The 16,906-nt window shown below is 31.3% G+C and overlaps 1 protein-coding gene across 1 annotated transcript; it reads left to right on the top strand.

Moving 5' to 3' along the window:
• Positions 1 to 1,684: 1,684 nt before the first annotated feature.
• On the top strand, positions 1,685 to 14,893 carry LOC134279141 (microfibril-associated glycoprotein 4-like). Its single transcript, XM_062761508.1, has 6 exons — positions 1,685 to 1,784; positions 8,714 to 8,875; positions 9,647 to 9,789; positions 9,951 to 10,047; positions 10,386 to 10,553; positions 14,691 to 14,893. The coding sequence occupies exons 1-6, from the start codon at positions 1,685 to 1,687 to the stop codon at positions 14,891 to 14,893; spliced, it is 873 nt and encodes a 290-aa protein (XP_062617492.1).
• The last annotated feature ends 2,013 nt before the right edge of the window (positions 14,894 to 16,906 follow it).

Below are 16,906 nucleotides of genomic sequence, written 5' to 3'. Positions count from 1 at the left end.
CATCTTTCCAAGGCAATCCAAAATCGAATCGATGGGTCCGTCAGCTTTGACAGGAACTGGACGGACTACAAAAATGGTTTTGGGGAACCGGAACAGGAAGTTTGGATTGGTAAATATGAACCAATATCTGACCTTTGTTTATTTAAAAGTTTAACCAAAGATCTTTAAAAAAATGAACCTTGGATGCAGTTTAAAAAAACCTAACTGATGCACGAGTAATATATGTACAATACTTTACTTGTTCTAGCTGTGTTTTCAGTAAGCTTCCGGTGAGATTATTAAGTAAGATTACAGAAAAATACATTTATTCTTATCAAAATAAAAAAGATAAGACATAAAAGAATATAAATTTAAAGACTTACCGAACTTTAATGACCTAAAATAATTTACATAAATAAAGTATGATGTAGGTGCAGATAATAGAATGATATAGACATTTACGTAATTTAAAATCATATTTTAATATAGTTTTAAACGAAGTATTTAACAAAAAACCTTCAGATTTTAAAATATTTCTTCATTGGGCTATTTCTACATAAGATTAGTAATAAAAAACATAATTGTTGATTTTTAATCGAGCTTAAAACAGGAAACTCATTTGGTTGTTGTTAAGGTAAAATTATATTCAAAAAGAAATTAATTGTATTCAATGATTTTATTCTAAATACAGTAAATGAAGTGATCCACCAGTTAACAAAAGAAAACACCTCATCCCTTTATGTTTCCATCACTCTCCGGAATGGTACAATGCTGAATGAAATGTACGACCGATTTTCTGTCTCTAACGAAGCAGGAAAATATAAACTCTTTCTTGCAAGACCTGTCGAGGGAACCTTAGGTAAATGTATTCATGCATGTTTTTTATTAACTGGACACAGATTATGTGTATTATTATAAACTTATTTTCATTAAAAGATTATTAGTTTGTTGTAAATAGAGTCATTGATGAATGTTTTTTTTTACTATTCTGTAAACCTGTCTGATTCCATGCTAAGTTAAGGTTTTAAATATTTCCATGATGTCATTTGTAGGTACGATTCACAATTTTCGGACACATTGAATTCGTACTTGAAAATTCAGGTTATGCATTCTATATGTTCTAAAATCAAACAAGATTATGCCGCAAACTGAGAATTATTTGTAACCTGCATAACCAGTAGCTAACTTTAAGATCGAAAGCATATTTTGCCAAAACATGGCTCAAATCTTGCCGACTCGGCGTTAAATCAATCAAAAAAAGAAATCAATATAATGCCAATTGCCTTCTATTTTATATATGCTTAAATTTCATAAAATTAAAAAAAATATCTTATTGAAAATTACATCGTAAGTATTAACGCTAAGTTTTAAAAAAGAAAAAAATTGTACGTGCTATAAAGTGCTTGCGGTGAAATGGTAGCGTAGTATTCAGATTGACTGGAGATGAATGTTGTGTCTCTTACTATCATTATATTACTGTAGATCACTAAATTTTCGCAACACCTTTTTTTCGGGAGATAGTAATTGACTCTTGATTAGCGAGACAAAATTTTCGCGAATTGTGGTTATTGCCCTATATAATCTTAAGGAATACTATTATACGCGAGAATAAAATTTTCGCGAGCACGCTGTCTCGCGTAATTACGCGAAAATAAAGTTCTCGCGAACAAAAAGTGATTTACAGTATTGTATTTCAGGAAACAGCATGTTACGCCAAGATCTGTCAGGGATGTACTTCTCCACCCACGACAGAGATAATGACAGACTTGGTGGTAACTGTGCAGCTAATGGGAAGGAGGGTGGTGGTATGACACCTGTGCTGACGCCTTTCTTAACGGTCCCTGGTCCCAGGTACACTGGGTTACACCATGGTACCCTACAGTGCCAAATGGGGCATCAGTGAAAGGACAGTTATGTTGGTAAAACGTCACTAGGTAAACCCCCGCCATTTTTATTGACGTCACTGAATCTAAATATCCAGTATTTATTTTCCAGTATCAAAATAATTTTTTAAAAGGCTATGAGAGAATTTAATTTAGATGAGCTATTAAATGTGCAATGTTAATTTTTTGAAATAATATTAATTTTTTTTCAGGTGATGAATATTGTTAAAAAAACAAACAAAAAAAACAACATATTGTTGACGACCAATCAGTCTGAGGAGCCATTTCTGATATAAAAGACAATTTTAATTCCGTCAACCATGGGGTTATGTTATTCCTTTTTTATTCTAATGTTTTTATACCGAGTAAGAAAATATGTCTTGCGAAAGAACTGTTTTCTGAAGTATTATTTTTCTGTGAATAATTATCCTTTATCTATATTCTAAAAAATGGCTAAGACTTATTGAGTGTACGCCCTTGCGAAAGTGCGATTTCATGAGGCCTCTCATTGTAAATTATATGTAACCTATAAATAAAAACACGACGCAATTAATAAAATACATTCTCTTGATAGTTAATGAATAATCGCACTAAACAAAGGATATACATTGGTATTAATCGACTATTTAAAACCTGTAAATAGTATTCCGTTTTAATAATAAAACGCATTTTTCAGTGTCAAATAATTCCTCAATCTGCCTCTCATAGTACATGAAATACGTAATTTTTACCAAAATGACGTCATTTTTACAAGTCCATCGCGATCAGTGCTTTGTTTATAACCAGCTACCTGGGATTTAACAAGCAAGTTTTTTATGCATTGATAAGTAGTATAGTTGTTTATTATGCTTATACAGTTAAAAGTTGCAAATTATTTCATTTTCAGGTATCATGAGAAATACATAAAAGTCATATTTTTGTGTGACGTCACAGTAAATTTTCCCGTATAAATTAGGCCCCGCCCCTCTTTTCAAGCCGTAACAATGCTGCGCTGTTCGTTGGACTGAAAGGTTTTTTTTTTTGGGGGGGGGGGGGGTATTCTGTGAAGTTAAATGTCATACATGGTGGACATGGTCAGCCAGAATTATTAGCAACATTCAAACTAAAATAGGTAAAAGTGCAATGATGAGAATGATGAACAGTATCACACACGTGACAGAAACTTCAAGAGTACATGTGACTATATTAGTCATTCATAATTTTTAAAATATTTGAACTTTTTATGTTACACCAACAGGTATCTTAAAACCGCCAAGTTCACGAATTACAAAAAATATTAACAACAGTCTGAAATCCTTTGAGAAATGCTTTGATTCACTTTAGAAAAAACTTCGATTTACAATATTAAAACATATGATAGTACGAGGGGTTATCAAAAAGTTCGTGGACTGAGGCAAAAATCAGTTCTATGAAGTCTGTGCTTTTGAAATTAATAAGGAAAATAATACAACAAAAAATAAAGAAATGTTGAAATTTTAGCTTGATACGTGTATAATTTGCCAAATTATTATAAAATAAAAATGACATTATATGACCACCCGATGCTGTCGCCGTTTAGTTTCATGACAAGGTCATTGTTTTTCATTTTCTGCCTCTTCTACCTCATACAGTTATTTTGATGAGATTCCCTAGAGCTAAGTAAGGACTTTTACCCATCCTGTATATATGATTGATTGATTGACTATATACTGTTTAACGTCCCTCTCCAGAATATTTCACTGATATGGAGACGTCACCATTTAGGCCTATGCTCGGCACATACTGCCTTTGAGCAGGGAGGGATTTTTGTCGTGCCGCACCTGCTGTGACACAGGGCCTCGGTTTATATGGTCTCATCCGAAGGACTGCCTCATTTAGTCGCCTTTTACGACATGCAAGGGGGTACTGAGGATCCTGTTTATATGAATTTACAATGTCATGTACAGTGGGTTTCAATGCATAGAGTATTGCAAATGGATTTTTACACTGGGAGAGATTTTGGCTTGATTGTGCCTTCATATTTTGATTTTTGAGGTTCAATAGCTACAACACATGATCACCGTCAATTTTGACGTGATTGATTTTTCACACTCGACCTCAAATCGACATTGATTTTGCATCACTTTTCTCTTTCTCTATCCCTCTGGATGCAAAACATATCTTCGTAGCAAGATTCACTAGGCCTACATTAGTTTTTCATAACTGCAAAGAATGTTGGAAAAAGGAATATTGCATAGTCTATTATATTTTTTTTTATACATGAAGAAGTTGAGGAACATTTCTCTCTTCTATATGATTTTTTTTTAAATCTGTGAACACTTTATAGAATATATAAATGAAAAGTCAGTTTGTCATTTTATGGAGTACTTTTTGAATTAAAGCTTTCTTAAAGCATATGATAAATCATTTGTATCGGTAGTAACAAATATTTTATTTCGGAACAAGCATGTGCAATGTACAGTGTACATGTATCAACACAAAGGGATTTTTCACTTAATGTCCGTGTAATCACATATTTTAAAATGTCTTGGTTAACAGCCAGATATTTTTTTCCTTTTTATTATGAAAATGCCAAATCGATGATGAAGGTCAGGTATTGTTCTTTCTTAGTTATATATTTCCTTCATTATGAATATGATTCTGCATCCGATTCCTTGGTCTCTAAAGGTTCGTAGCAATTTTTCATCAGTAATAGTGTAACAACATCATCAAGTTACTTAATCAATATTTCAAGCATGTGTTGTAAAAATGAGCCTCTGTAATAAAACTAAATTGGGCTTTTTCCTCCTTTTTTAACCAAATAAATGAATAATAACAAAAACATTGTTATAAGCGACAAATGTTGCGAGTATCAATAAGTGAAACTATTACTCGTATTTGAGTAAAATTATTTAATAAGAAACTAAATCAATTTTCTTTTATGGGAAACGGGACACTGAGTACACAAGACATAATCTGCCAAATAAATTTGACTGAAAAGTATTTCACGAATCCTGTACAAAAGATCTCTAGGAATATAAACAGGATGCCACCTTTTGATTTTTTTAGAACAAAAATTATTTCTCAGTAGGAAAATGATGACTGTCAACAAAAAGAAACTTCATATTCACTCCATTCTGATTAAATTTTTATTAAAAGCAATTAACGCAATACATCAAATGGAATATTTTTGTAACTGTAGAAAAAAAGATTAGAGAGAATAACTGAAAACCCTTTGAGATAAAGTTATATGTATTCCTTGAATTAAACAAGTTTATGTATACAGTTTGTACTATGATCAATATTGTTACTTAAGTCGAAAGTTTTAGCTAAGTTTTAGTTTTTTTCCAGTTAACCAGGCAATAGATCAGAAAAATAAGTAGTTTTCCGGTTACAACAGAGATCCTCCCAATTGACAACACAATCAAAAAGTTTGGCAGTTTCATGAAATTAGAATTTTTTTCCTAGTGCCTTTATTTAAAAAATACTGTTGATTTTTTTTATTACTATTTTAAGCGTTTTCTTAATTATACTAACCACAGCATATATTTTAAAAGGATAAAACATTGAAGATGCAGTGAAACGTCTTGTTCTTAGATTGTAATAATATATTGAATTTGTTTTTCTCCTTGATATTTCAAGATAACCATTAAATAGTAAAACTATCAAGAAGGTTCTATAGCAGGGTATGATATATGTCTTTGAAGCACGATTTAACCTCCGGGAACTAAACATATTTATGTATAGCAACATGAAAATCAACATCAATATCAGAACAATCCAGCATAAATTGTATGAATTTTAAAAAAAAAAAAATATTTGCTCTGTATTTTCTGCATAATTAATTAATGTCTAATTTGAATGAATGTTTTCGCTTAGTATAAGACTTAGTCTTACTCTAGGATAAGAAATGTTTTATAAATTATTTATTTTTAGGTTGATGTATATGTCGCCTATTCTGTGACGTCAATAACTGAAATGTTAAAGCAATAAATCTGTAGATGTTTTTATATTAATTTTTGTATCCTGGTAATTATGACTACTTGATTATGCAGAACATAATGTGAGATTGATCGAAAGGGAATGTTAATTCCATCTTAGCCAGGCCCAGCACTGGAAACTCCAGGGATCCATGTTTTTCTTCACCTACTGATCTGGATTGTTTGTAGACTTTTTTCAGATAGTGCGATGTTCCTTATCGTCATATTGTGTTTAGTCATATCATTTTTACTACATAAGCTCGTATAATAGTGACGAGTTTACCGATATGAGGGAGGGGCGGGGGAAAATGCGAAGAATATGACATCTTATCAATATTCTTAACTCTAAATGATTTAATTTGAAATGGGTTCAATCTGGACAGTAAAAATGCATTTTGTTTTGTTAAAAAGTTCTCCATAATTCGCCGTAGAACTACTTAGTCCTTAAAAAGATAACTATTCTATGCAATGATTGAAGCAGTCATTAATATTTAAGCGTCTCACTCCATTACCATAAGACCACTAATTACGAGTATTCTAAAATATATCATTTTTCGTAAAGAGAATAAATTTATTCTGCCATCACATTTTAGCAAAGGAGTAGTATTTCTTAACGATAACTTGGCTACTAAATATCAAAGGAAATGAAGCTAAAATATTAGATATCATTTTTCGACTAATACTTTTAAATGGGTTTCCCATACATATTTAAATTCATAGGGAATTTAAATGAGTTTAGGGAAAAAGGATCGTCACTTAAATTTTTAAAACCAATTACCAAATGTTTGATTTTTTTTTTCCATAAAACGTTATGTGAAAACGTCGCTATCCGGTTGAATAGTTTAAAAACTCTTATTAAGGGGTCTGTGTAACGTGACTAATTCTGCAATTTCATCTTTTTATTTTAAGTTTCTAAAATAAACATAAAATGTCACAAACGGTTAGGTTAAGTAGTTTAAGATAAATAATTAACGGTTTTCAGGAGTGTTTATCGCAAGTCACGCCAACTAGGAACATATATATAAAATATTTACATCGTTAATGCTGTTTGTGAAAAAAGCCTTTTTGTGGATCTTTAATTTAATGTTAGTCTTAAAGTTCTTTTATCTAGTGATAAGTAACACAAGATAATATAGACAAACAATAAATGACAAAGTCACTTATTCTGAAACTGTCAACTCCAATCTTTACGTCTCAATATGAATGAAATATTCTGGAGAGGGACGTTAAACAGTATACAATCAATCAATCCAATCTTTCAACTCATTTGTATGTTTTAAAAAAATAAGCCAGGTGATGGGAGAAACATGAAAAAATACCTTGACAAAGCCAGAATGGATCAAATATCTTATATGGATGTTAAAACATCGCAATAAGGGATAGGGAGGTGCAATATGAATACCATCTATACTTTCTATAAACAGTAACTGTGAAGAGAAAAAAAAAAGAATTATATGCATTGTTTTTGCATAATTCCGAGCTAACAGATCATTCATCTGCATTTCTGTAATTTGTAAGGCTGAATATTTTTTTCAATGTAGAGAAGAAGAAAAACTAAGATTCAATTCTAAAAGTGGCATTCAAACCAGTGCCTTAAAATTCCTTTCTTCTGTGGATATTTTTAGTGACTTTTTATGTTTAATTGCAATACCTACCATCCAGGATATCTCAACTTCATTTAAAAGCCCTAACTTTGAAATAAACTAGCGGGTTCCAGTTTCTTCACTCATAAACAAAAAAAAAAATAAACAGCAGTGAAAAAGAAAAATAATACTGTACAAGAAAATATTCAAGAAGTGGTGAGAATCAGATATCTACACATAAATTTTTATGGAACTTTAAGAATATTTGAAATTACAAATTTTGCCACATATATAACACATTGGGCATTTCAAGACTTTTTGCAACTATTCCCTAACGAATAAATAAAAACCAGATTTTTATATCATTGGTAGCTGTTCTTTCAATAAAACTAGTACATTTGCTGTGTTTCACTGGTCAGTTGCAATATTATTCTGATTAAAGTTTCTCTGAAGGTGACTTTGAAGAGATTTTGGAGACCATGACTTAAAGCAGTCTGTCTGGATTTTCATATATATATCACTAACACCCCGTTACAAGCAGATTTATTTTTGTATTCAAATAAAGCAGAATTTAAATAAAAAACTTCGCATGAGAAGAAATAGATACTCTCAGTTACATTCAACTAAATGCTTATATATATATATCGTCGATGCATTATCAATAAAGAAAAACATGTAGTTCCATTCATTTGTGGATACAATAGATTAAAATAAGTTTCAAATAAAAGAGATACAACTGAGTATGACACATTTGTAAAGATTTGGGTTATTTACTAGAAAAAGACGTTAAAAAAGTGTAAACTAAAATCATGGTAAACGTGATGATTCACAGTCAAGGTCAAAAGGTCATTGAACTAGGTGACATTTGAAAGAACTTAAATAGTGGAGTATAGTATGCATACCAAAAATAAGGTCACTTTCTTTCATGTTTCAAATTACTAAACCTTGTGACATTGACTGTGACTTATATGCTAAAAACAGCATTCTTACAATTCATTGCGATATTTATGATTTCAAAGTTAACAATTATGTCTATCCATGCTTACTTCAATAAAATCGATACCTAGACAGTTTTAAAAAACCGGCCAATAACTTTTCAGTAATTGATTTAGGTGTGGATTATATATTTCGCTGTTGAAATACCATTTAGCAAAAGATTCACAGGAGCTCAGCAGTAACTCTTTTCTTGAAAAATAAAAAAAAATGAGCAGTCAGTGTGTTACCTCCTTAATTGTGGGTTTCTTAGCTTTATCCGAAGCTACCATTATTTCTCAGAATTTTACTGCGAAACCTGAATTTAATGATAAGAAATCAAATTATAAACTTTTAGGAGAATATAATACGCATTCGTTGGCCAAGTGTGCCGCGATGTGTCTAGGAGAGTGCTTCTTCTTTGGTTTCAATTCTCAAATAAAGAAATGTCGTACCCACAACGGAATATTCACGTCTGAGACGTCTGATGAGGCCGGTTGGAGATACTACTCTGATGGCGGTATGTATATCTGTTAGTTTTCTATCTGTTCGCTGCTTTTGAAGGGTGGTGGATTTTGATGTCCTTCTTGAGATGACACCGTTTTTTTTTCTCTGTCACTTCTTTTAATGTGGTATGAACAATTGAATTTTCAACATAATTGAATCTAATATTTTTTTTTTATCTCTTCGCTGGTTATTTCCGTTTTTTTTTTTTTTTTTTTTTTTTTGTTTTAAGATCTAGGACCATTCATTGTGAAAATATAGGCCATATAATCTGTTCAAGTTGTCAGAATATGATACGATAGCCAGTCTTGGAAAACATGGTCATTGTATCGACCATAGAACTTACGAAATGTTCAATTTTACATGCATTATATCATACAAAAGCGATTTCATGATTTTACTAGATTTCACAATATCTATTTCACTGTCCAAAGGCTTAATTATGTAATCTACAAATGCATTCCTCTTTAATAATTTTTCCCAATTAATAGTATAGAAAATAATTGTATTTAATTTTAATTTCTTTGATTCATGTCATAAGTCAGATATATGTAGCATATAAAAAACAACAAAAATGTTTTTATGATATGAGAAATCGTTTCACAAAATCTGCATTGTACATGTAGTTTACATTTTAGCTTGTACAATTAACCTTAAGATATAGTCCTGGAATAATAATCATCTCACTCTCTGAATATAATCATTATACTAAGTCTTGTATACGGTAATTAATAATATGATTGTGGTAGTTTTGATATATATTCCTGTAGATTGTATTTTTTTTTAGCTTTAGTTCTCCCCAGAGATTGTAAGGATCTTCACCAGGACGGACAAAGCAGCACAGGGGTATATGATGTATACCCCTACCGTGCCTTAACCATCCCTGTCCGTGTGTTCTGTGACATGACGACGATGGGCGGGGGATGGACGGTATCTAATTTATTTCAAAATTAAAAGTACATAATAAAATTTATATTGTTTTTTGTTGTTTAAAGGATTTTGGATAGTATTGTAGTTTATATCATATCATAAGGATCCTATGATGGTGCAAAGCAATAGATTGAATTGTTAGGGCATGTTTATTTTGAAAGGCCATTCAGAAACGGGTATACGGATCTGTAAGCTTTGACAGGAACTGGACGGAATATAAAAATGGTTTTGGTTCACCGGAACAGAATGTCTGGGTTGGTAAGTGTAAATCACTTTCAAATGGTAACTTTGTATGCCATCAATGTTTAAAAAAAGCAAATTCTTGAGGCAGGTAAACAATGATATCGTAATAAAGATTTTCATATACCGTGTTTAATTGGTATCTCAAAAAAGTAGAAAAAAAAGAAGAGAAAAAAATCATTTAGCCGCATATTTTTATGAGACATCATTTAGCCGCATATTTTTATGAGACAAAATAAGCATTATTGTCCACAAAGAAATTGATTTGATATTTCTTTACGGTAGGTTCATAATTTTGATAGAATTATTTGTATTGCAATGGATTTTGTAGGTGATTTTAAATATATTAATTACAGGAAATGACGTTATCCATATGTTAACAAAGGGAAAAGATTCATCCCTTTTTGTTTCCATCACTCTCCAGGATCAAACAACGTTTTATGAAATGTACGACGGATTCTCTATCTCGGACGAAACAGAGAAATATCAACTCTTTCTTGCGGGACCTGCTGGGGGGACCTTAGGTAAGTGTATTCACCTTAAGTTCTTAAAATAGGCTTTATATTACATATATTATAAAAAATTTACTTTTTTGCATTGAAAGATTATCAAGTTACCGGTATTTACAGAAAATAAAGATGTATTTTTTCTGATATTCTGTATACATGTACGTTATTTTGATTCCAAACTAATTAAAGAAGGTTTAAACGATAAGTTACAGTAACAAATATCAAAGTCCATGAAACAATACAACATAGGAGCAAAAAAGGAACAGAGCAAACATAGACCTCTTTAATATCAGAAGTTGGATCATGTGCCATAGAGCAGTGAGTATCCCCTGCTAGCCGGCCACACCCGTCGTGTGCTACTGAACATGATCAATACGGAAAAAATCTGTTGTTAACCAGTTTTATAAAAATAATGAACTAAAAACTAGTATGAAAAACGTCAGTCAGCATTCAATGATAAATTGTATTTGCTGACAAGGTCATTGTTTCGACTAACGAAATGATGTCTTTACATGAGACTGCTGATATTTTTAGTTGATCAGCTTGCTTGTTAAAAATTTACCTTGTTTCAGAAATTGTTCATACATAGAATACGCTCCTCCGTAAAGTTCGTGGACAACATTGATTATTACTGACAAACATTGATATAATATATGAAACTGTTATTTTCATTAAATTCATGTTTCATGTTATAAATCTGCAAGTTTTCAGCAGATACAAGGCACAAATATTTATATTTTTAACAGGTTAAAAAAAGACATACACATACCCGGAGCACTACAATAAAATTCTTGACGTTACCCGGCGTCAAGAGCATTATAGGAGTACATGTAAATTTTCTTAATATAGTCACCGTTTAACTGAATAAATTTATTATATGTCGCTTAACCAGTCATAAATATGTGCACAAAATGTTCCGGTGTCACACGTAAAATAATATTTAACAATGCCTGTCTCATATCCTGCAATCGTCCAACCTCTGCTAGCCTAAAAACGGAAATACGGTAAAGTCACTTTACGAAGTTCTTTTTACAGCACTGCAATCTCGGAATGATGATCTTCCTTCACGCATGTCATTTTGTAAACAGTTCCTTCCGTTCGAAAATATTATATACCACTTAAATACTAATGTACAGCTTCTTTTACTATATTTTCCCGATTGTTTACATAATGTATTTGTCTCTGTAGGTGTTTATCCGATGTCTTATCACTGCTCACTGCTCCACCTATTCCGAAAACGTCCCTTTTTTTAAAAATTCCGATCCGTCTTAATATGTTCTAACTTTGATTGCTCAGCCATTTTACAATTTTGAATATTCAAATTTTGCAGGGTTTAAGTGATAACTTCTGTCAACCTCATTATGTAAAAGTTATCCAGATTTCTGCAGAATTTTACTAAATACAAATTTTATAAAGTGATAAATAATTTTTTAATTAAAATTTTGCGGTGCTCCGGGTCTCCATTCCACGTCTAATTATAAAGTCATTATTGTAAATAAACATTTGAAATTGAATCAAATTTTACATTTCTCAGTTCACAATTAGTGAAGGATTAGAAATATGCTAATAATAAATATCAATGACGCAACTTTTATTTAATTCTTAGCTTGTCCACGAACTTTACAGACAACCCTCGTATATTGCTGCATAAGTAATGGAAGTTGACGATAGAAAAGTTAATGAGGTTAGGGAGTCAACAGATTATTTTTTTCATTAACCATCAGATATTTTTAGATATGATACATTGAGCTGTCAACTATCACTTGGCAAAGAAAATTTTCCTGAAATTTATTTTTGAAATTTGATTATTTTATTACTTCTTTATATGGAGCTTGGAGCTCTTCTTCTAAAGGAGATCAAAATAGTCTAAAAATGGCCACGACCACCCAGCCTCTTTGAAGTCATCACGTTTATCATATAGCTTGGTTGTTAGATTACAATAAACGTCTTTTTCAAGTAAAATATCAAAGTATAAAACCGATTTGTCAGACTTTTAAATATGTTTAATGTTTCAGAATATCATTTCCAGGTACAATTCACGAAATTCGCAAACATTGAATTTCTAATTGTCAAGTAGATAAATTTTTAAATTATAAATTTAAAATACAAAGACAATTATGTAATTTTTTTCAACAAAAATCTAGTAATTACATTTGCTCCACCACCCTTATTCAACTAGCTTTTTAATGTTAATTTTTGATAATTCACAATTCAACTATTACGAACAGGAAGTTTACGGGGAATACATATATGTTATTGATCTATAATATCGACATCTTCGCAAAAATGGTATGTTTGAAAAAAAATTATATGATCAGAAACACGTGTTTTACATCCACTATATTTTCAATGAAATGAGGAAAAATCTAATTTTCAAAAATTCATATTTCTAACTCCAACGGAATAGAAAGTTTACAGGTTGTCATTAATCTTAAATGTCAAAATGTTTACGAAAAGAATTTGGGGGGATTTGGCAATCTTATGCCTACGCAAAGGCAGGTAAAATATCAATTGAAAATTCTTACAAATTTGATTTTTTCTTAAATTTGGAAATTATTTATGACCATATACATACAGTTAAGATAAAACCTAAATCAGATGACTTAAAAGTTGATTGTAATTAACCCTTCAAAATGGTAACACGCTTAAGTAATCGTAACTGATAGAAATAGACTTTGTGTTTTTTATTTAGAGTGGGTCTTTATATCATATTTTGTAAACAAATAATGAAATGTAAACAGTCATGGGTAGACCAGCATTATTTGACTGTTCTGTATGGAACAACAGTTTAAAGGAAAGGTAAACCATACCATCTCCCAACCCCTGTAAACATATTTGATAGAACAATAAACACACAGTCTGAAAAGCTATGCTAAAAAAAAAATCTTTAATGACAACTACAAGGTTTAAAACTATAGATGTTGTCATTTGGATTGTGCTGTACAAAATTTAAATGTCTAGGTAGATCGTACGACTACAAAATTTCCGCTATGGTTATAGAGCGACAAAATTCGTCTTGGCATATGACTCACCTACCCCCACCCCCCACCCCGATTTTTTAATGATAAAAAATCATTTGATAAATATATTTCTAAAAAAAAAAAAAACAGTTACAGCAAAAATCCATATTTAAATAAAAAAAATCAACGCATTTCATAATTACATTTTCTTTGCCTTATTTAATGAAAATCTACGGAAGCCTAATTAGGACCTCACAAATGTTTCTGAATTCGTTATAACAGATTTATTGAATTCTTAATAACGAATTTAATTTTGTTATTACAGATTTATTGAATTCGTTAAAACGAACTTAATTTGTTACAACAGATTTGTTGAATTCATTATAACGAATTTAATCTGTTATAACAGATTTGTTGAATTCGTTATAACAAATTTAATCTGTTATTACAGATTTGTTAAATCTGTTATAACAAATTTAATCTGTTATTACAGATTTGTTGAATTCGTTTTAACCTAATTCTTGAATTGGTTATAACGAATTCAACAATTCTGTAATAACAAATAAGCTTCCGTTAAAATCTTATATTGAAAACATATATATGTAATTCATCAAACAATGTCTTGTAGTCTTTCAAGGAAGTAAAAATTAATAAAGCTGCAGGACCAAATGGGAACTGGTTTTCACGCATTCTTTACAATACAGGCATTTGTCTAGCATAAGATAAATGGAAGGCATAAACATATATATGTACATGCTAACTTATCTCGTTATAATTCTGAATGACTTACTTCGTATTGCATTTTATATATTTTTAAAGGCACGGTCTCTAACAGATGATAATTTTCATTTTTCTCATGTTTTGAAAATATTTTGTAATGTTTTGTTTTCTTGTATTTGTTTTAGTTACCTCTCTTTACAGGAAGAACATGTTAAACTGTGTATGTGAGATGTACTTCAGTATTAAGATTAATGTGATGTAGATTAATGATTATTATCTCTGTTAATTTATTGTCTTTAATTCTGCAGGTGCAAGTGACGCCAATATTTTAGGACTGAACTGAATTAATATTATCATTCTTTCCAGCACCTTTTAAAAGTCGTCTATCTTAGAAGTACCCCAGTATTTTTAGTGACATTTAAATTGATGATATATAACTCCATTATCTCATATATTTTGTTTAATTTTACAGGAGACAGTATGTTAGATACTGGTTATCCTGACTACAGTCTGTCTGGGATGTACTTCTCCACCCCGGACAGAGACCACGACAGGTGGACTGGTAACTGTGCTGCTGTTAATGGAGGAGGTTGGTGGTTTAACGCCTGTAACCACGCCTTCCTTAACGGCGCTGGTCCCCGGGAGACTGGTCCGTACCATGGCGTCCTACAGTAGAGTATGGATCGTCGGTAAGGGGGACCACAATGATGATAAGACGGCGCTAGGTATAACCTCATTAAATCTTAATAACACTGTTTTTGGATTTTATATTTCCGTGAAAGTTCTTATGTTTGTTTGTTTGTTTGTTTTTTTGTTTTTTTTTTTTCTTTTGTTTTTTGTTTTGCAAAATATGCTTTTTCTGTGAAGCATTAATTTAATTCTTTTTTTTTTTTTTATTCAACAGATGGCAGATCATCAATCAGATAAATCAAAGAAAGAATTTATGATAAAGGACACAATTTTGAATCTATTTTAATTAATGTTTGAAACAAAGTGACATAATTCATGAACACATTTGATTTTGGCAAAGATGGGGAATTTATTTTTTTAAACAATAATTTTTTTTTTTCTACAAGATGAATTTAGTTAAAAATGTACATCATATGTGTTGTAATAAATTTGAAAGGAGAAATGTTTCGTGTTTATTTACAAACACTGAGAAATAAAGATGTCTGGACCAAGAATAAGAATGACGATTGCTTTATTGTTAAACCTATTACAGTGGATCTCTTTAATCCGACACATGGGTAATACGTTTTACTGTGATTTCCATTATTCCGCAAAAAACGTAAAGGCTATGTATAAAGGTTTCTATGTAATGATCTAATTAAAACGCATAAGAGCTGGTTTTATTGCAAAAATAGTTTAAACTTGCTTCCTTATACAAACTTTGTCACTACTACATGCTAGCCAGTGCACATAATGACGTCTATTATTACGCCATAGTCCTGTACTACTCAGGTTTAGAATGAACAACGACAAAACAGCTTCTGTGCAAGGGCATACCCAAATTTGATCTTCAGAAAAAAGTATAAATAGATGCATAACAATACAAGGATCTATGATATTGCTGCACAAATGTCGACAGTGCAATTGTTTTGTTACTATTTCAATATTTTTAAGTTGAAAGAAGTTAAAAAATTAGTGTCCGTTGTAAGTTGCCTGAACTTTTTATTTATTAAAAATAAAATAGGAAATGCCCTTGCGCGAACGTTGTTTTGTAGTTGTGTTTATAACCTTAAATGAAAAAGATGAATTACGTCATAATAAGACATCATAATATGCAGTTGCTTTATCATGCTGTGTGTACCAAGTATGTATTGGCGTCGGAAGCAAATTGAAAGGGGGCCTAAGTATAAAAAAAAATCTTCCTTCAAAAGAACCTGACAAGCCAAAACAAAGAAGGAAATTTCATGGAGGGGAAAGGGGGGGAGGGGGAGTTGATCGTAGTTACGAACTTCAGTACCATTTTTTTCCAAACACCACCATTTTTCCCATTTTTAATCTTTACTGCGACGTGTCTGTCGAAAGCGGGGGGGGGGGGGGGGGGTAAACCTACGGAGCAATGTTCAATGTCTATACTAGGTTTATAATTGACAGAAAAAGTGGAGGGGCTAAGCCCATTCTACCCTCCGTTTCCGACGCCTATGATATGTATGTACGAAAATAAGTCTGAACCTTCGTTGTGTAAAATTTACGCATTTTATGCATTTTTATAGCTCATCTGCATATAAACGCCTATACCTGGCCTCAACTCACTTGCATCAGTTTCATTTTTATGATATTAACTCGTTGCAAATCTATACCTTGTTCATTTCGACACATACATTCGTACTTTGTCTTCCCATGCATATCAGATAAAACAGCTATCATTGTACTTAAGATATTAATTTAAAAAAGTAGGTAAATTTGATCGTCACATATTGCAGTACAAATCATCTAAGATTATGCTTCGCTAAAAAAAACCCCAATATTTTTAATGCATTAGCAAGTATTATCCAGTTAGCTTATTTCACTTTACAAAAACTGCTTTAAGGGGCGACCTATATCCGAAAAGTCTTGTATGAAATTTTAAAAACTTTGACATTTTTTTCTTGGCCAATTGCTCTTAAATTTTAGGAATTATAAACAATGCCTTTATATTCTTATTTTTACACAGGAGCACGTGCAAAAACAGTGTAAAATGCT

The sequence above is a fragment of the Saccostrea cucullata genome, unplaced genomic scaffold (assembly GCF_032062105.1).
Source record: "Saccostrea cucullata isolate Sc308-1 unplaced genomic scaffold, CSIRO_AGI_Scuc_v1 ctg1662, whole genome shotgun sequence".
Lineage (NCBI taxonomy): Eukaryota > Metazoa > Mollusca > Bivalvia > Ostreida > Ostreidae > Saccostrea > Saccostrea cuccullata.
The sequence above is the reverse complement of the archived record's forward strand: the minus strand, read 5'-3'. Positions and strand labels throughout refer to the sequence as shown.

Coding starts and splice junctions, on each gene's coding strand:
- LOC134279141 (XM_062761508.1), top strand. CDS start 1,685: ATGTTACGCCAAGATCTGTCAGGGATGTACTTCTCCACCCACGACAGA. Junction 9,790..9,950: donor CGATGGGCGGGGGATGGACG/GTATCTAATTTA, acceptor TTATTTTGAAAG/GCCATTCAGAAACGGGTATA. Junction 10,554..14,690: donor ACCTGCTGGGGGGACCTTAG/GTAAGTGTATTC, acceptor TTAATTTTACAG/GAGACAGTATGTTAGATACT.